We start from the raw sequence: 22,080 nt of genomic DNA on the forward strand, positions 1-22,080 counted from the left end.
GAACAAAGCTGGGTGCACTCAACAATCTCAAAGTTACCTGTGATTTAAAATCCAGAACGAGATCACGAAGCACAGGTTGAGTATCCTTCATTTCAAAGGGAAATCCCAGACACAAAGTCCCTGACTTGGAACTATTACTCATGGTTCTTCAGCTGAGGGCCCATTGAAATTGGGGTCCATGATCCTGCCCCGTGTTATCATCTGCTCTCCATGGCATGAAGGATGGGAGTATTCATCAGGAAACTTCAGAAATATTCTTCAAATGAAGATGTCAGGAGTACTGTACAACACATTGAGGGCATATGAAGCACTTGAGGATTTTTGTTCCCCCTAACACTGGCCCTGTAGCCAAAAAATTTATTTTCCCATTAGAAACATGCCCGGAATGCTCCGTCATTATTACCTGGCAACCCCTAGACACGGTACACTTTGCAAGAAATAATCTCCTTAATTTAACCAAACATCCAATATCTCAACCAACAACACAGTGATAAATTCCAATTTGCATTCTTGGATAATTTGGGGTGATATAGGTTGTTGTGGGTGTTCATGAGCCATAATTGACCCTCTCAGTTGCAGCAGTTTCCCAACCTAGTCTAACATCAGAGTTGAATCAATGTGGACACAAACAAAAAAGCCAGGATTAATCCACTGAGCTGAATATGTAACCTCTTGGTTACATATTCATGCAGAATATGCAAGAAAGCACTCTAAAAAGCTTTTTGAAAGCATAATATGAAAGAAAATATATACAAATTGATCTGTCTATTTTCTATCTACAATCTTAAGCCATTGTGGTTAAAACGGTATTGAACTGCATTAAGTCTAAAGTGTAGATGTACCATAAGTTGAGGTGAGGTATATTTTTAAAAATCGAATTGCTTGATTGGTTCAAAATTCTCTTTTCAAATGATGTAGATGGAATGTCCAGTCAAATAATGAGGAAACATCTACAAATATTAAACAAAAATTGGCAAGGATTATCTAGTATTTCCCTTCTTCCTCACATTGCTTGGATTTTAATGTAGTTAATTAGTACTAAATATATGTACAAATAGGCAATATGCATAAATAACCTCTTAAAGTTGTTAACCCATTTTAATGACTCTTCCACTTACACTCAGAACAATGTCAAATTTCTGCCCTGAGATATCTGTTATTTGTATTGTAAAATCACCTGTTGTGCTTGTTCAAACAATGGTGTTGTGCAGAATTTGCAAAGTCCATGCCAGCATGATGTTTGAGGACACAATTAAACCATACCTCTAATTACAAATATTAATTAATTTTAATATGGAAAATTCATTTTCTCTCTAATAGTTAAGACCGACTCTCCATTTGTAAATGACTCTCAGTAGTGTCCCTAAATTTGCATGAAAGCTTGTTAGATTAATTGCTGTTTGACTCTTCTATCATAGTGCTAAGCTCTAAGTTCATACAGATCAGACTCCCTAACCACTTTTTGGAATGAATTTAAATATTTAATGTCAGAACCTTAGGAAGGAAACCAATAAGTTTTATTTTAGTGGTAGTTTGCTTTTTATAGCATATTACCAAACCTCCTTCAAACGCAGTTGCATTCATGCAGTGTTAAAGTTCAGAGCAAATGTAATTTATTGATGACACTAAACAAAAATTTTGTTTAGAGGCGTTGGCTGGTGCATTTAAGAGCTCCAATGGATATATGTAGTTCCTGGGCAAATGATTTTCCTCAGTGGAGGTATCTCAGCTTACTAAGGTGTCCATGCACCAGTCTTTAGTAGTTCTTTATTTGAAGGCATCTTGTTACAGTAGTTTGGGAAACTTCAGCTTTCCACATGTTTTGAATGACAACTCACACAGTCCTTTTCATTCTTCTTGTTGGTGTGAGATGTTGCCTAAAATATCTGGATGGTCAGATTTGCCAAACTCTTGCTCTATGAAACCACTTTAACTACTATGCTTCCACCTTATGGGATGCTGAGATTTGCAATTTATGGAATGGTATTAATTCTCAACCAGAGAGCTTTGGTACCTCACTGAACTGTGAACCCACGTACTGAACTGTAATCGCAATGCTTAAAGTGGAATCATGGTTCTATAATTATGGATTTCGATTTGGACTTATAGCCATCATATCTAAATTAGGCATATATAGCATATGTAGCAGCACATACAAATATCCGATTTATCCCTTTTTGGTCCTCTTTTTGGTTGATGTGTATCTTAGAAAAAGGATGACACCATGAACTTAATATTCTTGAAATACTTGACCATCTTGTACAGGCTGCAACCCTAGTTACAAACAAGATAGGTTCTGTAGGTTTGTTCTTAAATTGAATTTATTTGTAAGTCAGAACAGGTCATTTTTTAAGTGATACAGCTATATGTGTGTATGTGTGTGTATACATATAGAATCACAGAATCATAGAGTTGGACTGGACCATCCAGTCCAACCCCCTGCCAAGAAGCAGGAAAATCTCATTCAAATTACCCCCGACAGATGGCCATCCAGCCTCTGTTTAAAAGCCTCCAAAGAAGGAGCCTCTACCACACTCCGGGACATAGAGTTCCACTGCCAAACAGCTTGCACATTGAGAAACTTCTGCCTAATGTTCAGGTGGAATTTCCTTTCCTGTAGTTTGAAGCCATTGTTCCACGTCCTAGTCTCCAGGGCAGCAGAAAACAAGCTTGCTCCCTCCTCCCTATGACTTCCCCTCACATATTTATACATGGCCCTTATCCAGCATTCTGGATTATCCAACACAGTCTGCCTTTTAGTTGTCAATGTTTTTGTAGTCAATGTTTTCAATACATTGAGATGTTTTGGTGCTAAATTCGTAAATACAGTAATTACTACATAACATTGCCATGTATTAAACTGCTTTTTCTGTCAATTTGTTGTAAAACATGATATTTTGGTGCTTCATTTGTAAAATCATAACGTAATTTGACATTTAATATGCTTTTCCTTAATCCCTCCTTATTATCCAACATTTTCACTTATCCAACGCTCTGCCGGCCCGTTTATGTTGGATAAGTGAAACTCTATATGTATATGTTTCAGCTTTGGATAGCATAGGGAAGGGTTAACACTCCTTTGGTATTTGTTTTTCTGTCTGTGCCTCTGTTCAGAAGATTTCACCTCACTTTCTCTCCCTGTGATAACTGGATTTTGAAAAATGTGGCTGGTTGTGGAAACAAGGATTAGTGATAAAGCTTCAGTGGAGGCACCTTTTCTTCATGATAACTCTTTCAGGGGTGAATTTCCCTTTCAAGGGGTAGATTGCTCTCACTTCCTGTGGTCTCATCCCCATTTGTCACTATGAGTCATTTGTAAGTCAGATGTTTGTAACTTGGGGACTGCCTGTATATTTCTTTAACACCACACACACACAAATATCACATTGGCTTCCTTTATTTGAGATGCCTCGACCTATTGACTCAGTGGTCAATGAAGTCAGTGTAGAGGGAAACTGGGGGAGAAACTCATGTTGGAGAATCCTTGCTCATTTTCCCCCTCGTACAACTTGCCTAGATATATTACCTACTCAAAAGTCCAGCTTCCCAAGTACATTTCCTTATTGCCCTTTCTCATTCTAAACACTTCCAGTTTTGCTGTTTCCTTCTCCCATTAGGTAGTGAATGACATCATAAGAGGAAATGAATTTAAAATATCCTGGAGAGCCACTTTGCAATAAGATATACAGCACTGAGCCAGATGCGCACATAGTGTAAATTCCTGAAAGGCAAGCTCCTATCTTTCTCTTTCCTGATATTCAAAGCTAAAATGCATTTTGAAGTTCCCCATTCCAGGAAAAACAGTGCTGTCCGATTCTGCAGAATATATACATGAACACAAGACATATTTGACTGCATTCTTTAAGTTCAGCCATTGCTCCATCGTGAGTTACATGAAGATTGCCCAAATCACAAGGGTTTATTGTAGTAATGACTGTACTTTCCCAAGCCTAAATCCAGTGTAATGTTAACAGAAAATGACTATGCACCCTCAGACTTTTGTTGATTTTATCAGTTGTGCAAGTGGTCATACACTTGTTTTTGTTCATAGGCAAGAACAACCAGTTCTGAAACCAGATATTCAGCAAGTTGAACAAGTGGAAATTGTGTTGAATTCTCCCCTTATCCCTAGTCCTGATTAGTTACCCACCAGGGCAATGTCATGTACACTTGCAGAGCAACTCACAACTGACTACAATGGCTATAATATTTCAAAATAATATATTATTCCAAACTATAAAAGGCAAAACTCCATCTCCTTAGTAGAACTGATTCCTCTTAACTCTGTATGCCCTTCTGCAACCACCAGTTCTGCTCTGCTGGGTTAGGTCCCCACCAGATTAGATTTTGGGGTTGAGAGATTACAGTAAGGATTACATCAAATGAAAGTATGTGTGTATCGTATTGAATTTGCTTGTTTCCACTATACTGTAGCAGTAAACACAATAAGCAAACCCCACTGAGGTTTTTCTGTTTTATTTTCTTATGCCCTAACTACTTTAAAGTAGTTTACTTAGAATTTAGAAGTGTTTAGAGAATATACATCTATATAACGCAACCAAGAAGAGAGACTTAGGCTGTTGACAGCTCAACTGACAGTACGATAGACAAACAAATACTTGTGTACTGCATGGAGACACCTGCAAACTCCTGATCTGGGGACAAAACAGAACATGAAGATTAATACATGATTTGTGCTGATGATGAGACAGTGATCCACGGTATTTGTTTCCTGAGCTAATGTGGCAGAATTTTGCAAAGGACAAGAATCATTTCTCTCCTTTTGTGCTATTACTGTCAACTTAACATTTAAGCAATATTCTTGTTTGCATATGGCTTTCAGTAAAATCCATGGAAGCTTATTTGAAAACCAGCTCATTAGAATGACAGATTGTTTACAGAATTTTGTTTTCCTGTCTGTCAACATACATTAGGATGTTCAACCAAGGAAGCACTATACAGTCATGGAAAAAGCCTGGTTATGTTCACTCAAGCTTCCTCTGCATTAATCGAAGATACTTCTGTCTCACTGCGATGGAACCATTGGACAAGACACCAACTAAGTTAAATGTTTGCTCTGACATTACTGTACACAAAAGAACAACATACCTTTTCTTTGCGCAAAGGCAAATGAACTCTGCAACACATACAAGGAGCAGTTTCTTCCTATCCTAGCATTGGGATGTGGTGTCGTCAATTTGTTCTCATAAACTTTCCATTTGCCTTCTAGGTTAGGCTTATTAATATTTGTGATGCACCAAGACCATATGGAGCCCCGGTGGCAAAGTGTGTTAAAGCACTGAGCTGCTGAACTTGCAGACAGAAAGGTTGCAGGTTCAAATTCCGGGAGCGGCGTGAGCACCCGGTGTTAGCTCCAGCTTCTGCCAACCTAGCAGTTCGAAAACATGCCAATGTGAGTAGATCAATAGGTACCGCTCCGGCGGGAAGGTAACGGCTCTCCATGCAGTCATGCCGGCCACATGACCTTGGAGGTGTCTACGGACAACGCTGGCTCTTCAGTTTAGAAATGGAGATGAGCACCAACCCCCAGAGTCAGACATGACTGGACTTAATGTCAGGGGAAACCTTTAACTTTACCAAGACCATAATGAGGAAGAACAGATTGCTTATCTGTAAGTTTGGTTCGTCAAGTGGTCATCTATTAATTAGTTTACCCATCCGACTTCTGCAGCACAGATGGACATTTTTTACTGATATGATAAATTTTTCCTTTCGTTCAAGAGGAAACTGAACAAGCTTTTACATCTATGAGAAGGGCCATCAAAATCTCTAATATCTAAAAGCCTCATAACCTGTGGATGCCTGCCATGGATGTGGGTGAAATGTCAGGAGATAATACTTCTCGAACATGGCCATACAGCCCAGAAAACACACAACAAAACTCTAAAAGCTTTGTAGGTCATGTGTTACACAGATATAGACCCATATATATGTGAACCCATAGAAAATATGGTCACAATGCAAAAGTTACAGTTCAGCAGCCTGCTATTCACTCTTCTTCCATGAAGTTCAAGTCACACTTTGAGGACCAGGGAGCCAATCCTAAATATATGGTGGCTAACTTTCAAAGTGCTCACCAGTTCCATTCCAGGTGGGCCTCTTTCACTTTCCCATTTCTTCTCTTTCTGCAGCCAGCAAATACAAAACTCACCAGAAGATAATCTGACCATGACAACGACATGTCACTGCAGATAGAGCCAACTCCACAGAAATAGAATATTAAATCAAAAGTGTGCCAGATATTAATTACAATGGGCCTATGGTTGTCATGACAAACATGAAATCCTGAGCCACTCTGACTTTCTGACCTTGGCTCGAATGTTGAAATTTCCCAGAAGCATGGTTTAATCCAGCCACGTCAAGATGATAACTTTCAATGGACAAACCTTGTCGTATTTATCAGTACTCAACTAGAAATGAATTAGCATTTTTTATATGTGTGTGTGTACTAATGAGAATTAGTTGGGGCATTGATAACTCTGAGATGTATGAAAGCAGTATGAACATTTTAAAGCCCATTGTACTGCACTGGGTTCCTTTTGTTTGAACAACTGGAAGAAGGTGCATTAGCTCAGGTTTGTAAAGTGTGCTTGAGCATACTAATCTCCTACCTTGAGTACTATTTATCATCTTACATGCTTTGTTTATAAATAATTTATTTGAATAGGAGGCTTGAAATTAGAAAATTGAATGAATAATAGAACCTCCATGTAAAACAGAGCTCTCATATGTATATATGAGGGGCATTAAAAAAAACATCCTGAAGGGTTTCTCTTTTTCTTTACACCTAACATAAAATCACAAATAAAATGCCTGATCCAAACCAGAAAAGTGATTAGAATTTTGTCCAGCTGCAATATAAACAGAACTAAAACCTCCAGAGCTGAAAACTATAGGAAGAAATAATGATTTAATTATTTAATGAACAAAGGCATTATCAAATATACCCATTAATTCTATTCTCTCTTGTCACACAAAATTCCTATTACAAAAAGCATGGTCATGTGCAGTATCAAGAATAGCAATACATCATCTGAACTGTTTGCTGCTTTGTTTGCTTCACTTTTTTCGAGGTGCTATTGCAACAGGAAGTTATGTGAAACCATTTTCTGCCACGTAGCGCCTCACTAGCAGAGCTTGGAAAGTTTTTTTAATGTTGTATATATTCATGTACAAGTAAACCTCATGTATAAGTCGGCGACAGATTGTGGGACCCAAAATTATGGATTTTGATATGACCTGTGAATAAGTCAAAGGTCATTCTGTAGAAAGGAGAAAGCACCAAAGCTGCCTCAGGGCCTATAGTCACCAATGCTATCTCCCTGCCCAGGCATTCAAAAGGACCAGCAGTGGCACCACAGTTCAAAGAGTAAAGGGAAGAGTTTAGGTACAGTACTCACAATGACTCATAGATAAATCAACCTAAGTTTTTGCATTGATTTCTTTGACTAAAAATTCTGGGTTTATGCATGAGTATATAGGGTAAACGTCATTGAATCCTTCAGAAAGCATGGTTAGGAGCCAGTCTGCCAAATGATTTCTGGAAGTTGTAGTCCAGAAAGATACCTGTGCCAAGCTCTCTTAACTAGATATGACAGAAAATTATGCAGTGTTTTAAAGGATTTTTTTTTACATTTTGGATTTAGGTTGCACTATCAACTTCATTTACCCCACATTTGTATCAAGGTGGTAGGTCAAGTAATCTATGTAGCTGACTAATCTCAAGTAAGGTGGAGGCCTTTGAAAAGAGTAGAGCTGCTTGCTATAGGAGATGTATTTAAAATTCCTTCCTTTGCTTTGGTTACTATAAAGACACATCGGCAACTCCTTTGAACCCATAGGTCCAACTATCTAATTCTGCAAATCAATTTACCTAAAGTTGCCCTTTTTTGATGACATTTCTTTATAGTCTTCTTCCACAAAAACACCTATGTCAATTTGTCTGAAATCTGGCGGAACTCTAACCACTCAAAATATGTTCCCCACCATATAGAATCATAGAGTTGGAAGAGACCTCATGGGCTATCCAGTCCAACCCCCTGCCAAGAAGCAGGAAAATCCCATTCAAAGTACCCCCAACAGATGGCCATCCAGCCTCTGTTTAAAAGCCTCTAAAGAAGGAGCCTCCACCACACTTCGGGGCAGAGAGTTCCACTACTGAACAGCTCTCACAGTTAGGAAGTTCTTCCTAATGTTCAGGTGGAATCTCTTTTCCTATAGTTTGAAGCCATTGTTCCGTGTCCTAGTCTGCAGGGCAACAGAAAACAAGCTTGCTCCCCCCTCCCTATGACTTCCCCTCACATATGTATACATGGCCCTCATGTCTCCTCTCAGCCTTCTCTTCTGCAGGCTAAACATGCCCAGCTCTTTAAGCCGTTCCTCATAGGGCTCATTCTCCAGACCCTTGATCATTTTAGTCATCCTCCTCTGGACAAATTCCAACCTGTAAACATCTCCCTTCAATTGCGGTGCCCAGAATTGGACACAGTATTCCAGGTGTGGTCTGACCAAGGCAGAATAGAGGGGGAGCATGACTTCCCTGGATCTAGACGCTATACCCCTATTTATGCAGTAATTCACCAGCAGTGAGACATGAAGCGTCATACTTCTGAAGCAAAAATTCAGGTCTGGATGTGGGGTGAGTTTGATGACCACAAAAGAAGTCTGAGGTGAATTTGTTCATTTTTCTGATTTGGACTGTGACCCGTGGTCAATGCCCGTTCCTTGTTGCCAATACAGTCATTTCCTCCATTAAAATCTTGCAAGGTGGAGGGAGGTTGAATAAAGATTCCCAAATAAGATCACAAGCTCCATTAACCTTCTTGCAAATCAAATTATATTCAGTAGGATTTGTGCTGCTAAGTGAGAGTTGCATCTGAAAATCCTACTCTTGGCATATTTTAATGAAACTTTCTTTCATGCCTTTCTTCATCTTATTCATAAACTGATATTTATTAAGAGTGAACAAAATATACTAAATTCTCCTTGATTCTTTGACAGTTTCAAACCCTGGCTGGATTACAATTAAAAGAACAAGGAGTGTGGAAAAACAAGGAGTATTTTTTTTTTGCACCTTCTAACTGACAAAACACTGAGACTGTTTGAAGTTCCCTTCTTTAAGCCTAAATGTTTTTCTTGCTAATCATATAAAAATTACCAAAATGCAGACGTTCCTGGGACCTAACCACCAAAACTCTTTTTAATACTAAATCTAATAATATGATAAATATTCTTCTTTATTGTTTTCTTAATCTCCAGAGTAAAGACTTCACATTTTTAAAGGGGAGTGAGGCTTTAATTTTGAGTCATAGTATAGTTAAATAAACTCATCTAGACTGACATTTTACATTTTAAATTTAAAAGACAAGGATAAAATCAATTTAGATAAACACAAGTGCTTCCAAACATCTGCTGTTCAAAGTACATAACTCACATTGACACCAAAGGTTGGTTTGTGTTTTGACTGGAAGAGTTTGGTATTATTTTTGTCTGCAGAGGAAGGAGTTGTGCAGCATCCAAGTGGTGAGATATTTGCCTCTCGAGCAATCAGGATGAATTTGGGACAAGGCAGAGAGTGTTTTTTTTAAAGCAAAAATCACTGTGAAAACTGCTTGTTTTCCTTAGGAATCTTTATGTTGGGAACTATCCTCATATGCTGATCTTTCAAAAGAAAATAAAGAAAGGCGAGAATAATAAAACAAGTTTGAAATCTGTTAAGCTGTCTTTGTCTAGGGGCAGAGAGAAGAGGCTTCTTGACATGTCAATTGAGTTTCAGTTTGATAAAAATGTAGGATATACACTTTTTAAAAAATGAATGCAGTAAAAATGTTATTTGTTTATTACACTTTTAGGCAGCTAAATAAATGAAAAGTTTGCTAGATGGTGTGCAAAACATTTTTTAGAAAAATGTGTTCAAGCTAACAAAGATAAAAGTCAGTTTTCAGTTCTGGTGCTCAGTGGATAGATCAGCCTCCATTTTATTATCTTGCGAATAATAATAATAATAATAATAATAATAATAATAATAATAATAATAATAATAATAATAATTCTGTACTTTTCTCCCTCACAGGACCCCAAACGGCTTACAACATATTAAAATCACATAAACAATAATCAAAGAACATCACAATAAAAATATAAGCATAATAGAATAAACAGATTAAGAAAAACAACAGAAAATATGCATCATAGTCTCTGCTTCTTTGCTAGGTTGCTTTGCGTCTCCTTATGAAGAGAAAAAGCAGAGTATCAAACGTTGTTGCAGTTGTTGTTGTGGTTGTTGTTGTTGTGATATTATTTATCCTAGGTTTGTAAGAAGAGGACTCTTTAATCTGGGACCATGCTTTTATACGGGAGAACATTTTACAGACTATCGTCATGAGGCAAAACTTAATCTGTTATTACCTTACGCCTATTTAATACAAAGGAGGTAGCCAGAATGACTGGGCAATCCAGCATGCAGGGGAATATTCCTTGGAAGCTCAAAATGTAATTGAAACTGAGGTTCCAATTAAGGAATTGAATTAAGCATTTTTAGGCTAAGAGAGATATGACAAGCAAGTAGAATGGAAGAACACTGGCTAGACATTTAAAGAGACTTGGGAAAATTACTCACAGCATTCAAGGATCACCCCGATGTTTTATGGTAGATGATGTATCATAGGAATGTAGCCCCACCTTTATTCTGTGGAGTGGGAGAACAGACCGAGAAGAGATATGGTGATCCTCCAACTAGATATGATCCTGACCCAGAATGATTTACCAGGTCCAACACATAGGCATGAAGATCAGCAATTAACACATTTTCAACACGGAGAAGTAGAATTAAAAGGTGATAATTTCTCATCCATTCCTGATAGACAAAATGTGCGTATTTGAATATGACAAGTCTGCCACTAGGCAAAGAAGTTGCTAGTCTACAGGAAGGTATAGGTTCTATGCCATTCTTCACGATTCTTCAGGAACTGATTGGAATGCACACATACATATACAAAAGCCATTTTTAAATCATCAAAGAGCTCTTCAGACAAGTCTGAGTGAAACTAACCAAACAAGAATATCTGAATTTTATGGCAAAATGCCTTTGACCTCTGCCAAAAATTTGGAGGAGCTGTTGAAGGCAGAAGCTGAAACATCTTGCCCTGATATTCAAATATTTATTTTGTTAGCCACTCTTTGAAACAAAAACTCACACAAATGTAATCCCAAGGTTTTCAGGAATCGTATATGTTCATTTTGCTTTAACTTGTCATAATTGCGAACATTGTAAAAGTTGCACACCAGCAGTATGGTCTAGCTAAGGTAAAGTTTAAGTGGGTTATTTGGTGATGACACACTTGAGACGTTTAGAGTCAGAATGTTGTGGAGATGGCCATTCTCACCATCTCTGATCTCACAACCATTGATCAACCTCATTCCCCATGAATCAATATAAAAACTAAGCTCGCTGTTATTGCCACATCCTATAGCAGCATTTTTTTTAATTAATTAGGTACCGTCCTTAGCTTCCCTTTGTTTGAGCCAATATTAAGTTATTTCATGGAAATTTTTTGATTCTGATATGATAAGATGGTACTTTATGGGACATGACAGTTCAAGGCATCAGGGTATATTTGCTAAAGCCAAACAGGCAAGAAGAAGATAAAGAAGATATTAAGGGGAAGCATTCAGGAATGTGTTTTGTTCCCAGTCTAATTAATCATGAAATATTGGATCAGATTTGTTTTGTCAATATATTAAAAACCCAATAGTATCTCTTTTCTTTTCTTTCTTTTTTTTTTTTTTGAAACAGAATGAACCAGCCATTAACAGGCCATGTATATTTTCAGGACTGCATACAAACTACAAAATTTTTTAAAAGCATTATTTTATGTTTTGACCGATTAGAGTATTATAGCTCATTTAGGTAGTTCCTCTTGTAATTGGATACTTGTTCACTGTGGTGCATCATGAGAGTGATGGGATTAAAGTTCTAGTTCTGAATTGTACCACATCAGGGAAGGGAAGGCGAAGAAAGGGAGAGGGAGAAAGAGCTAGATGCCGAGAAGTTGGAAAAGGAGGCATCTTCCTCCTGCAGCACCCTCTGGGTGGGGATCAGGACGAGGAGAGGAGACACCCCCCCCCCGCACTCCCCATTAAGGCCCCCTCTTTTAAATCCCTGGGGCCCCCCTTTGAGGCTCCCTTGAAAGGAAGAAAGGAAAGGGTCCTAGGAAGGGTGCTTCCTTAACCCTGTTGCACAAACCCAGATTCTCTTGAAAAGAAGAAAGGAAAGGATCCCAGGAACAGAAAGGGGGCTTTGTAAGTTCCCCATTGCCGCCAATTGGCCGGATCTTTAGGCTGCCTAGCCAAATACAGATTTTTATATTCGCTGGTTTTGGGAGGCTCCTGAAAATGGATCTGGGTACCCAATGAAACTCAGATATCAAAAACAGATTGCCCTCCAGCAGAATTGCACAAGACTAGTAGATACACAGATCTCAAGCTGCACTTGCTTCAGGTATAAAAAGGTAAAGGTAAAGGTTTCCCCTGACATTAAGTCCAGTCATGTCTGACTCTGGGGGTTGGTGCTCATCTCTATTTCTAAGCCGAAGAACCGGCATTGTCCGTAGACACCTCATGTGGCCGGCATGACTGCATGGAGCACCGTTACCTTCCCGCCGGAGTGGTATCTATTGATCTACTCACATTGGCATGTTTTCGAACTGCTAGGTTGACAGGAGCTGGAGCTAACAGCGGCCGCTCACGCCGCTCCCGGGGCTTGAACCTGGGACCTTTCGGTCTCCAGCTCAGTGCTTTAACGCACTTCACCACCAGGGTTTCAGGTATAGCATAACATATAACCCCATAAGCTGCCACAGAATCCAACCATACCAACATGGAATTGACCAAAGTGAATGCTTCCTGGAGTGGTGGTTTAATAATTCTAATTACAAGGATGCAACTCCCCAATAGGATTCTGGACATGAATGTTATTATTTCTACATTATTTCTTCAGGATTTTGTAATCCCGTGACTATGGCCCAAGACAGCAAGTTGAGGGCACATATGGCTCCTTCCTTCTAGGAAGCAATTTATATAATAATCATTATGTAATGCCAAGTCCATATGCATCTTTCTATTTATTCTGATCAAGAGCACTTATTTATTTTGCCTACACTCAGGGAGAGAGGAGAAATCAAGAGAGAGGTGAGAAGGTGTTTTGAGGGTCAGCACTGACTGGCTGCCTATACAGTTTTTCTTTGTTTTTGGCTGTCTGCTTTCTCTGAACACATGGTTGGAAGAGCAAAATTCCAACTGACTTGGTTGAGAGCAGAGTTAGCAGTCAATAGTTTCATATAGCTTCTTCCTCAGTCTTTGGACCTCAGCAAACAGGAAGGGAAAAAGAATTTCTGTGGGCACTTCATGAAAGACTTTAAGGGGAAGTCTGGACAGTTGCGCCACCATGTTTACTGAAGAGTGACCTACAATATATGGGGTTTCTCTCTTGTGGACAGATGCTCTTTCTGCTCACAGACATCTTGTGGTCCAACAGGGTACTTCCATTAATGAAAGAGGCATTTTTCCAGAGTCCTCTCTTCCTTGCAAACTCTTGAAAAATCCATTCTGTAGGATATGGAGTGGGTATTCTCTAGAACAGTGAAATAAGTCATGCTAGAGGCTATATAGGACCGGTAATTTTTCCACACCTGGACTATGCTTAGTAGAGTTTTAGGAGAGTTTTCAAATGTTGAAAGCAAATGCTGTATCAAGTGTGTGGTCAATGACATCTATTAATTGTTCCAATTCAGTTCATAGCTAAGAACGTTTAAATAACACGGATTTAGTAGGACATAAGTATTTGCAACTGCTCAATGGACTCTAGCCAGCCAGCACATCTGGATGTTGCTTATGTGAATAAATATTTCAATATGAAAAATATATATTGGTTTCTATGAAAATCTGGACTTGCTCATTGGCATTCTATCTCTGGTCTCTTTGAAAATTGCTTACAGTGCAAGTCCATTATTATTGCACTGTTATTATACATTGGTAAAAGTAGGTTTGTTCCTACAAAAGCAAACAGTTAAAATCTAGATGTGCATGTTAAATATCATGAAATCCCCTATAACTTGTGTCTAAAAAAATCAAGTTGTATTCCAAAATGGATTCACCATATGTTTCTGGCACATTTCCAGAAATGTGTCACTCACTTGACAGTTTTCACAGAGCCGAGTGGCCAAAAGTGAAGCTTGTGCATTATTGTCAGTGACTAACAAGCGTTGACATACCACTGTACAAATAAATTTACAGTGTTAATCTCATATAACGTTATGCTTTCACAAACTCCCTTCTCTCACTTAGTTTTTGGATTTCTCTCTTACATTAGACTTTGTGCACTGGTTTGGTCTTAAATTTTTCAATCTTGTTAGGACTGTTTCCCCTGGAATCATTGTTGCTTTAAACAAAAATACTCTATGGCCCTTTTCAAAAATCGGATAAGTGATCTTCAGAACATATACAATATCTTAGCTGACATTTTGGTTGTTTAATTCTTTGAAACATGTTCCCTGTCACACACAAAAATAACACTTCTCTTCCCTAGTTGTTGTTTTGTGGCTTCAAGTTGTTTCCAGTTTTGTGGTGACCCTATCAAGGTTTTCTGGAGTTGAAAATGGGTTTCCAATGGCCAAGTGGGGAGTTAGCCTGTATCTTCAGAATCATAGTCCAACTCTCAATTACTATGCCACCCTGGCATTTTTTTGTAGATGGTACAGTATTAAGCTCTAATGCAACCAATGCTTCCCATAGCTGTAGCTTTAACTGGTGTATGATAGTTTGTGCATTGAGGATAATCAGTTTTGTTTGATGTTGTTTTGAGACGGTGTACAACACTATGCCTCCTTCTTTCAGTTCAGCATTATATAGTCAAATATACTTGTATGTATGGACATTTCCTTGTAAGTAATCACCTTTCTCTCCTGATATGGAGAATAATTTTTCCTTCTACAGTAATTCATTTGTCTTCATTCTGATATTTTTAGATGCTTTTTTAAAATATTAAATTTGCCATTTTGTGTGTGACAAATTTTAGCACAAGAGAATTAGCTCTGTGTTCATTGTCTATCTTGACTCATAAGATATTTCATTCCAAAATTTGAATCATTCCAATGATCCTCTATTTCTTGCAGACATGGGTGGGTATAACATACACATTTAACATTAAAAATAGAAGACAATTGCACTGATTCAAATTTTGGAGTGAAAATATGTATATATACATACGCGGGCACCACACACACAGAGTAGTTTTATTTACATTAATTCATTTGGCTTGCTGAAGGGGGGGAAAACAGAAGATGTCCAGTTCCTTTACTTAATGGGATTCTTTCCTCGTTGCAGTGCAAACGGCTAGAGCAGGAGCTTCATCATATGAAAGAGCAGAACCAGACTTCTGCAAACAACACGAGACATCTGACTGCTGAAAACAATCAAGAACGTGCTCTGAAGGTAAATCTCCATTCCTTCTTGCAGGCAAATTAAGGTTGTAAGCCCTGGGTGCCAGCTTTCAGTGCTGCATATATCAGTTGTGTACATTTCAGCAGAAGGGAGCTGCGCTGTTTGCCAACAACCTCTTCTTTAAACACAGATACAGCACCCTTCTGTTATGGTATTATTTTGTGGTGTGAGTATGGCCCTCTGTGTGTATGCGCGTATGAGAACAACAAGATAAAAACAGCATATTTCTCCAAATTGCCTGGCTTAGTTATGGTAACCGACATTCGGTTCATACGGATTCCCTTTTTGCCCATATTGTCATTTCACAATATTGGGGGACAGCCTCTTGTTTGCCCATTGGTGACTATACAAAATGAATTCTTTTTTTAAAAGAGTGTTTGATATGCTTCAAATGGTGTGTGATGTATTAATAAGATTGTTGACCTATCAGAGTAGTGACCACACAGTTGATACTGATGTTTGCAAAAGGGTAGCTTATGAATCCTCTTCCCAGTTCAAGGTAGAAAAAGTCTTGTTGAAAAGGATAAAAGGAAGAGATGTATAAAAAGGAGGAGGGGGGAATGAGAAGGCCTGTCTCACCCATGGCTATGGCCATTTAGGTGTTTGAAAAGAGCTTCCCTTTAGGAAAGCATTTGATTTATGATTTTCTATTTTTAATCCTTTTCTAATTTTATTTTCTGAGTATTTTTAAATAATTGATTTTTACTTTTTATTATGGGCTGATGTTTTAATACTTTAAGGTGTTCAATTTTAGTTGTTTTTAATTGTAAAGGAGATATTAACTGTTTATTTTCTGTTTCTTGTTCATTGGCCTCTTTAAACTTATAGGAAGAAAAGTGGGGGATACATATTAAATAATAAATTAATATGGAGAGGAGGAGTATGAGGATATTTGAAGGAGTTATATGCTTTGATTTTTGAAAAGGCACAACACGGTGGCAACTGGATTTATTTACTGTCTTCTCTTAGGAAGAAATGACATATTTTCAGTACAATTACTGAATATTTCTGTTATAGATAATATTGGGTTCAGTGGAGGTTACACAAAGGTAACTGTTTCTAGGATTGCAATCCATGGATTTCCTATTGAATCAAAGATGAGAGAGAAACAACCTTTGTCAAGTTGTTCAGTTTTTCCATTGCTTGTTGTTCACTTTTTTAATGTTTTGAGACATACAAATCCTGCTGCCTTTATCGATTGCTTTTAAAATGTGCAAAAAGCCACTGATAAAGATGGACTTACAAGAGCTTATGAAGTTGTACATCCTTAGTCTTCACATAAAGTCATCATCCATACAACTTACACAAGACAGCAAAGATAAAATTGATTTTTGTATAGTTATCCTAGGAATGTTTTAAAAGCTCTTAGAAGATAGGATGTTTTAAACAAGCATAAAATAAATGCTGTTTGTTGGTGTTCAACTGTTCCATGAGCTTGTTGCTTTGGCTAATAATGTTAATAATGTTAATAATCAAGAGCTTTTAGCATTCTGGCAACACAAGGATAAACTTTCAAATTGGCACTGCTCTAAGTATTTGTGCTTTCCTAGAACACTATAGGTATAATAATATATCTCAGTCAGTCTTGTTATACATAGATGTTTTAAGTTATTATACTACCAGATACATTAAATGAGAGGCCTTACCATTAGGCACAGTGTGGCACCAACTTTGGTCTATGGGTATTCTCAAGGACAGGTTAAAGAATGCTTTAAGAATTCTAATCCAGGAATTTCTGGATTTTGGACTCCCAAAGAAGACCATAAGAGTACACAGAGGTAGAAATGCTTCATCTTTTTAATTGATAAAATAGTCGGCTTTGGGGCATCTTGAGATCTATCTCTGGTGTCTTTTTGACTAATAGATGGCAAGAGATATCAGTGTTACTAAATTAATTAACCTTGGTGACACTGTATTTTTAATAATTTCCCTAGCATTCCTTCCATTTTGCAAAAGCTCTTCAGTCCATGTGATGTTCTCCAGCAACAATGAATATGTGTGAAGTAAAGGAAGCCTTGGAGTAGAGAGGTCTGCCAATTTGGCGTGCATCTACACTGAAGAATTAATGCAGCTTGGCATTACTCTAAGTGCCATATTACAATGCCATGGAATAATGGAAATTTAGTTTGTTGACGTATTATTTATTTATCTATCTATTTTTATCACACTTTTCTCCCATGGGTGGGACTCAAAGCCACGAACAATGCTTAAAACAACAGAAATTACATGATACAAAGCAAAAACAAAACAGATAAACAAATAATACATTACATAACCCATATAAGATAAAATTAATAAATACATGTACCATTAAAATTTCCTGGACCTCAGGCCACTGATGTCGTCCATAAAAAACATTATACAAAAAAATCCTAAAACCAACGCTTTCTTTATCAGCTCAATTTCACAGGGAAGGCTAATGACCTTGTGAAATTTCAATTCTCATGACCCCATAGCAGTTTCCTCCGCCTCCTCCTCCTCCTCCTCCTCCTCCTCCTCCTCCTCCTCCTCCTCCTCCTCCTCCTCCTCCTCCTCCTCCTCCTCTAGCAAAGGTGTACAATGCATGTGCAGGATGTGGCCTGGATTGCTCTCTTCTGTTTATTGCCACTTGGATTTTTTGCTTGCATAGCAAAGGTGTAGATACATAGAAAGTATCAAACTGACCCATTATATAAACATTTTTAGGATTCTGCCCAGTATTTGTAAATACATTTCGATATACATAATAGGAAGTTCAACACAAATTGCTTATGGTATTAAGAAATCGACTCCATACAACATTTCACAAATGAAAACCAGAGCGCATGTGCCCAAGCAACATCAGAGAATGCTCAAGATGGTAACAGTTATTAATGGGAGGAAACACACAAACTAGGAGAGGATGCTACAGTATGCTTTTGCTTGAGTTAACAGGGGAGAGCAAGTTTTGCTCCTTCTCTCCTCTTTCTGATTGAGTCAAACTACTTTTGCCCTTTGAATTCAGTTTGAAGCAGCCAAAGTAAGCTGAGGACAAGCTAAGTGAGGAAGTGGGAGGACAGAAAGAAACTGGGATATTATAATGGCAGGTGAAGGAAGTGAAATGGTAGAGGTCCCTGCCAAATAGGGACAGCTAAAAAGTATACAACTCCATGTCATATCATCACTGGAGTTACTAAGTGGGCCATTTGCTCATATTATCCCCACTCCTTCCAAAAAAATAAAAACCTACGCCCATTTTAGAAACAGTATGTTTTTATGATGAGATTTTGATTCAGCTGATATTTACATATGTGGTTCTCTTTACACAAATAGTACTATTGACTCATTTGTATGAGTAATTTTAATTGTATAGCTAAGTGTGTGGAGATTAAAATGTTTCTTAGCAATAGTATTCTTTAGCTTGTTACTAAAGACAAACGAATGGAGAGCAGGGTGATGTTGCTTTTTCCTTTGTGGTTAAGAGAAAGAGACACTTGGTCAAGGAGAATATATTTCTAAAAGCAAAACAGATTAAAGGAAAGTGCTGAGTTAATCTCAGCAAACTATAAGGCCTGAAGGAAGGGAGTGTAATAGGAAGATGTAATGGAGCTTGTTAGTTTATATAAGCAAAAGATTAGATCTATTTAGGACTTGAGTTGGCAAAGTTTAGCTTTGTGGCCACTTGCCTCCACCCCGGGCTGTTTTTGTAGCCCCCAATATATCTCCAGAATCTTCCGAGATACTCCTTTTCTGGTAAAAATCTGTGAATTCTATACCTTGGCAATTCACAATTTACATAGATTGCAGCACGTGCCATTGGTACTCTTTCATATTTTTTAAAATTCAATTTTTCAGAAAGAGAAGTGTCTTTTCTGGCTTCTTGTAGTTTTGCCTGCCCGTCTGCCTGCTTGCCTTTTTTAGTTTTTGGTTGGTGTTTTGGGCATCCATGCAATTCCTAGAGGGCCCCATAACCTGAAAATTATTCTTCTCGATCCACTGATCTAGGAATATTTAAATTTGAAATGACGCAGGGCTGATGACACCAAATAACATTTCTAGTTTATTGTTTCCATACCTGTGCAGCAGGGGATCCACACTGGATTTTAGTCTGAATTTCAGAGAGATTATCCAAGGCCTGAAGCTATTATAGGAATTGATTCCAGCATCTTGGAAAACTCAGTTCAAGCTAAATGTGAAGCAGATTACCATCCCACCAACATGGACAAGTCACCTGCTGCCATTCCCAAATTTTAGGATGATAAAAATGTCAGCCGTACTGTCAAGAACAATAACTCTCTTCAAACTGTGTGACTTGGAAATTGGGTGATATAAAAGTCTCAAACTAAGTACTGAATGCAGAAAGAAAACAGCTCTGCAAACGACTGCAGTATGTGGATATGAATTAATATGACTAAGGATGCACAGTGCCTTAGCATCATAGTAGAAAACTCCACATGCTTCAGCACTAAAATGCCAATTAAGTGTTAAGACTTATTGAGAAGACACTGAAAATAAAACGTTAATAATAATCTTCATTCAGATTTTTCCCTTCCCCCTTCATTCTTAGTGATCTATTCTTTTTTGTCCTATAGTAAAATGTTTTTAAAAGCCATTATTGAAAACCTCCCCCACAAAAAAACCTTAAGAAGTTCTAAATAGCAAAGGTCTCTCTCTGACCCATCCATGACCTCCTTATCTGAAATGCTTTTCCAAGTTAATAGAATCCACTTTTAGCCTTTAGTAGACACTAAGGAGACATAGGTGGGGCAAGTCTATATAGATATTTCCAAGGCTTCCTCTTGCCATCATACTCAGGTCACTTTACCTGGCAGAGCTTAACTATTTTTTTGTGAAGCCTGAAATGTATGAATGACTTTTTCCAGAAACAAAAGCTCAGGATACCTTATTACATTCAAGCTCCAAACATCAATTGGCTCAAAACGATCAACATATTTGCACTTATCAAAGCTCCCTTCATTCTCAATCTGAAAATCATGTTGACTTAAATTCTGTTGCCAGTGAGGAAGTTCCTGTCAGGTTGGCTCAAGAACTGACAAAAGATTCCTAGGGGATTTATAGGCATGGGTGTAGTTTCTGTGGGCCCTGAAACTATCCCCATAGTGTGCCATCACAGTATCCACACTCCACATTTTGATACTAGGAAATGGAGATCATGTAAATTATACCTAGTGGGCCTCCATAAACATGGTTTTATAGCTTTGTCCCCATCTACACTGTCATATAATGCAGTTTCAAATTCAGATTAAATGTATTATATGGCAGTGTAGACTCATATAATCCAGTTCAATACAGTTCAATCTACATGATAAGGAAATGAGGAAGAGATATTGGAGGAAGCGTTCACTGCTTGCTATTTTACTACTTTTTTAAAAATTCTACCTGGGTCGGATTCAGAGTTAGGTGTGTGACCTTGTAGAAGGCCTTTCCCTCTTCCTTATCCTCATGAGAGCCTTTTCACACACTCTCTGAAAATAGAACATAGAAAGTCAGAGTGGAGACTGGGTGACCCCTCAACCTTCCCCAGTAGTCAACTAGACTTATTTAACTCCTACATTTTTTCTTCTTGTGTTGTTTTTAATCAATAGACTTCAGTATCCAGAATTCCCAAAATACTGGCTGGGAGATCCTGGGAGTTGGAGTCGAAAAAATTAATTTTTCCAAGCTCTGATTCAGGCTAATTTTGTCGTTGACCTGCTGGCCATTTTGTTGCATTCGCATCTATGCCTCTCCTGAAAATTAAATCCATGAGCAGTGACCTAACTTTTTTTCAGACACAACAGAAAATCTTGGCACTACATTTAAACCAAGTCAGCAACCAACTCAGTCTGATCCCCTAAGTACCTGCCAGCAGCAATGCAGAATGTTCTTTATTTTCAGTGCCTTTGAACTGTGTTAAAACAGTTGGAAAATAAATATCTTTCTGCACATCATTGCTGGCAGCTGCTTTTTGACAGAACATTTTTGCTGCCTTGGCTTGGTGAAGACTGGTAACAAGCAGAGGATCCATTCTGAAGACATTTTTTTTACAGATTCTAATATTTTCAACCATTCCTTGATACAGATCACATAGTATCCCAATGGTGTGTGAGCAGTTTTCCTTTGGCTTTTAGTATGTTGTTGCTTAATGTTGTTATATCAGCATAGCATGGAGAGAGAGAAATGGTGTGATGGTGGAGCTAGTATTGCAATTGGAGAGTTGGATTAGGATTTGGGAGATTTGGGATCTAGATCACATTATGTGTAGCATTGGATTGATCATGCTCTTTCATTCAGACTTTCCTTATTATTGACTTTGTTTTTTATGAGTAAAACGAATCAAAGAGGAGAGCCCTGAATATTGCCTTGATCCCAATGGAAGAAAAGCAAGATATAGCTATTTCCATGTAACTAACATCTTCCCTGAAAGCAAGGCACATTCATATGGGGTGCGAACACATGATTCACTCCAGCCATGTAATTCCATTATGTTGGAAAGAACCAAGGTGGAACAAACCTGTTGCAGAGATTGACAACCTTATCAGATGCAGTTTCTCTGTGTCTTCTCCCCATATCTCCATGCTGCCAAAACGGAACTCCATGGAG

At 38.1% G+C, this 22,080-nt stretch overlaps 1 protein-coding gene across 1 annotated transcript in view; it reads left to right on the forward strand.

The window, feature by feature from the left end:
* The window catches only part of mipol1 (mirror-image polydactyly 1), a 217,020-nt gene that overhangs the window by 93,540 nt on the left and 101,400 nt on the right, over positions 1-22,080 (forward strand). The window contains exon 8 of the mRNA XM_008102816.3: positions 15,403-15,510. Coding sequence (XP_008101023.2) covers positions 15,403-15,510 — 108 coding nt within the window. The remainder of the gene's footprint in view (positions 1-15,402; positions 15,511-22,080) is intronic.

Source organism: Anolis carolinensis, chromosome 1, assembly GCF_035594765.1.
Source record: "Anolis carolinensis isolate JA03-04 chromosome 1, rAnoCar3.1.pri, whole genome shotgun sequence".
Lineage (NCBI taxonomy): Eukaryota > Metazoa > Chordata > Lepidosauria > Squamata > Dactyloidae > Anolis > Anolis carolinensis.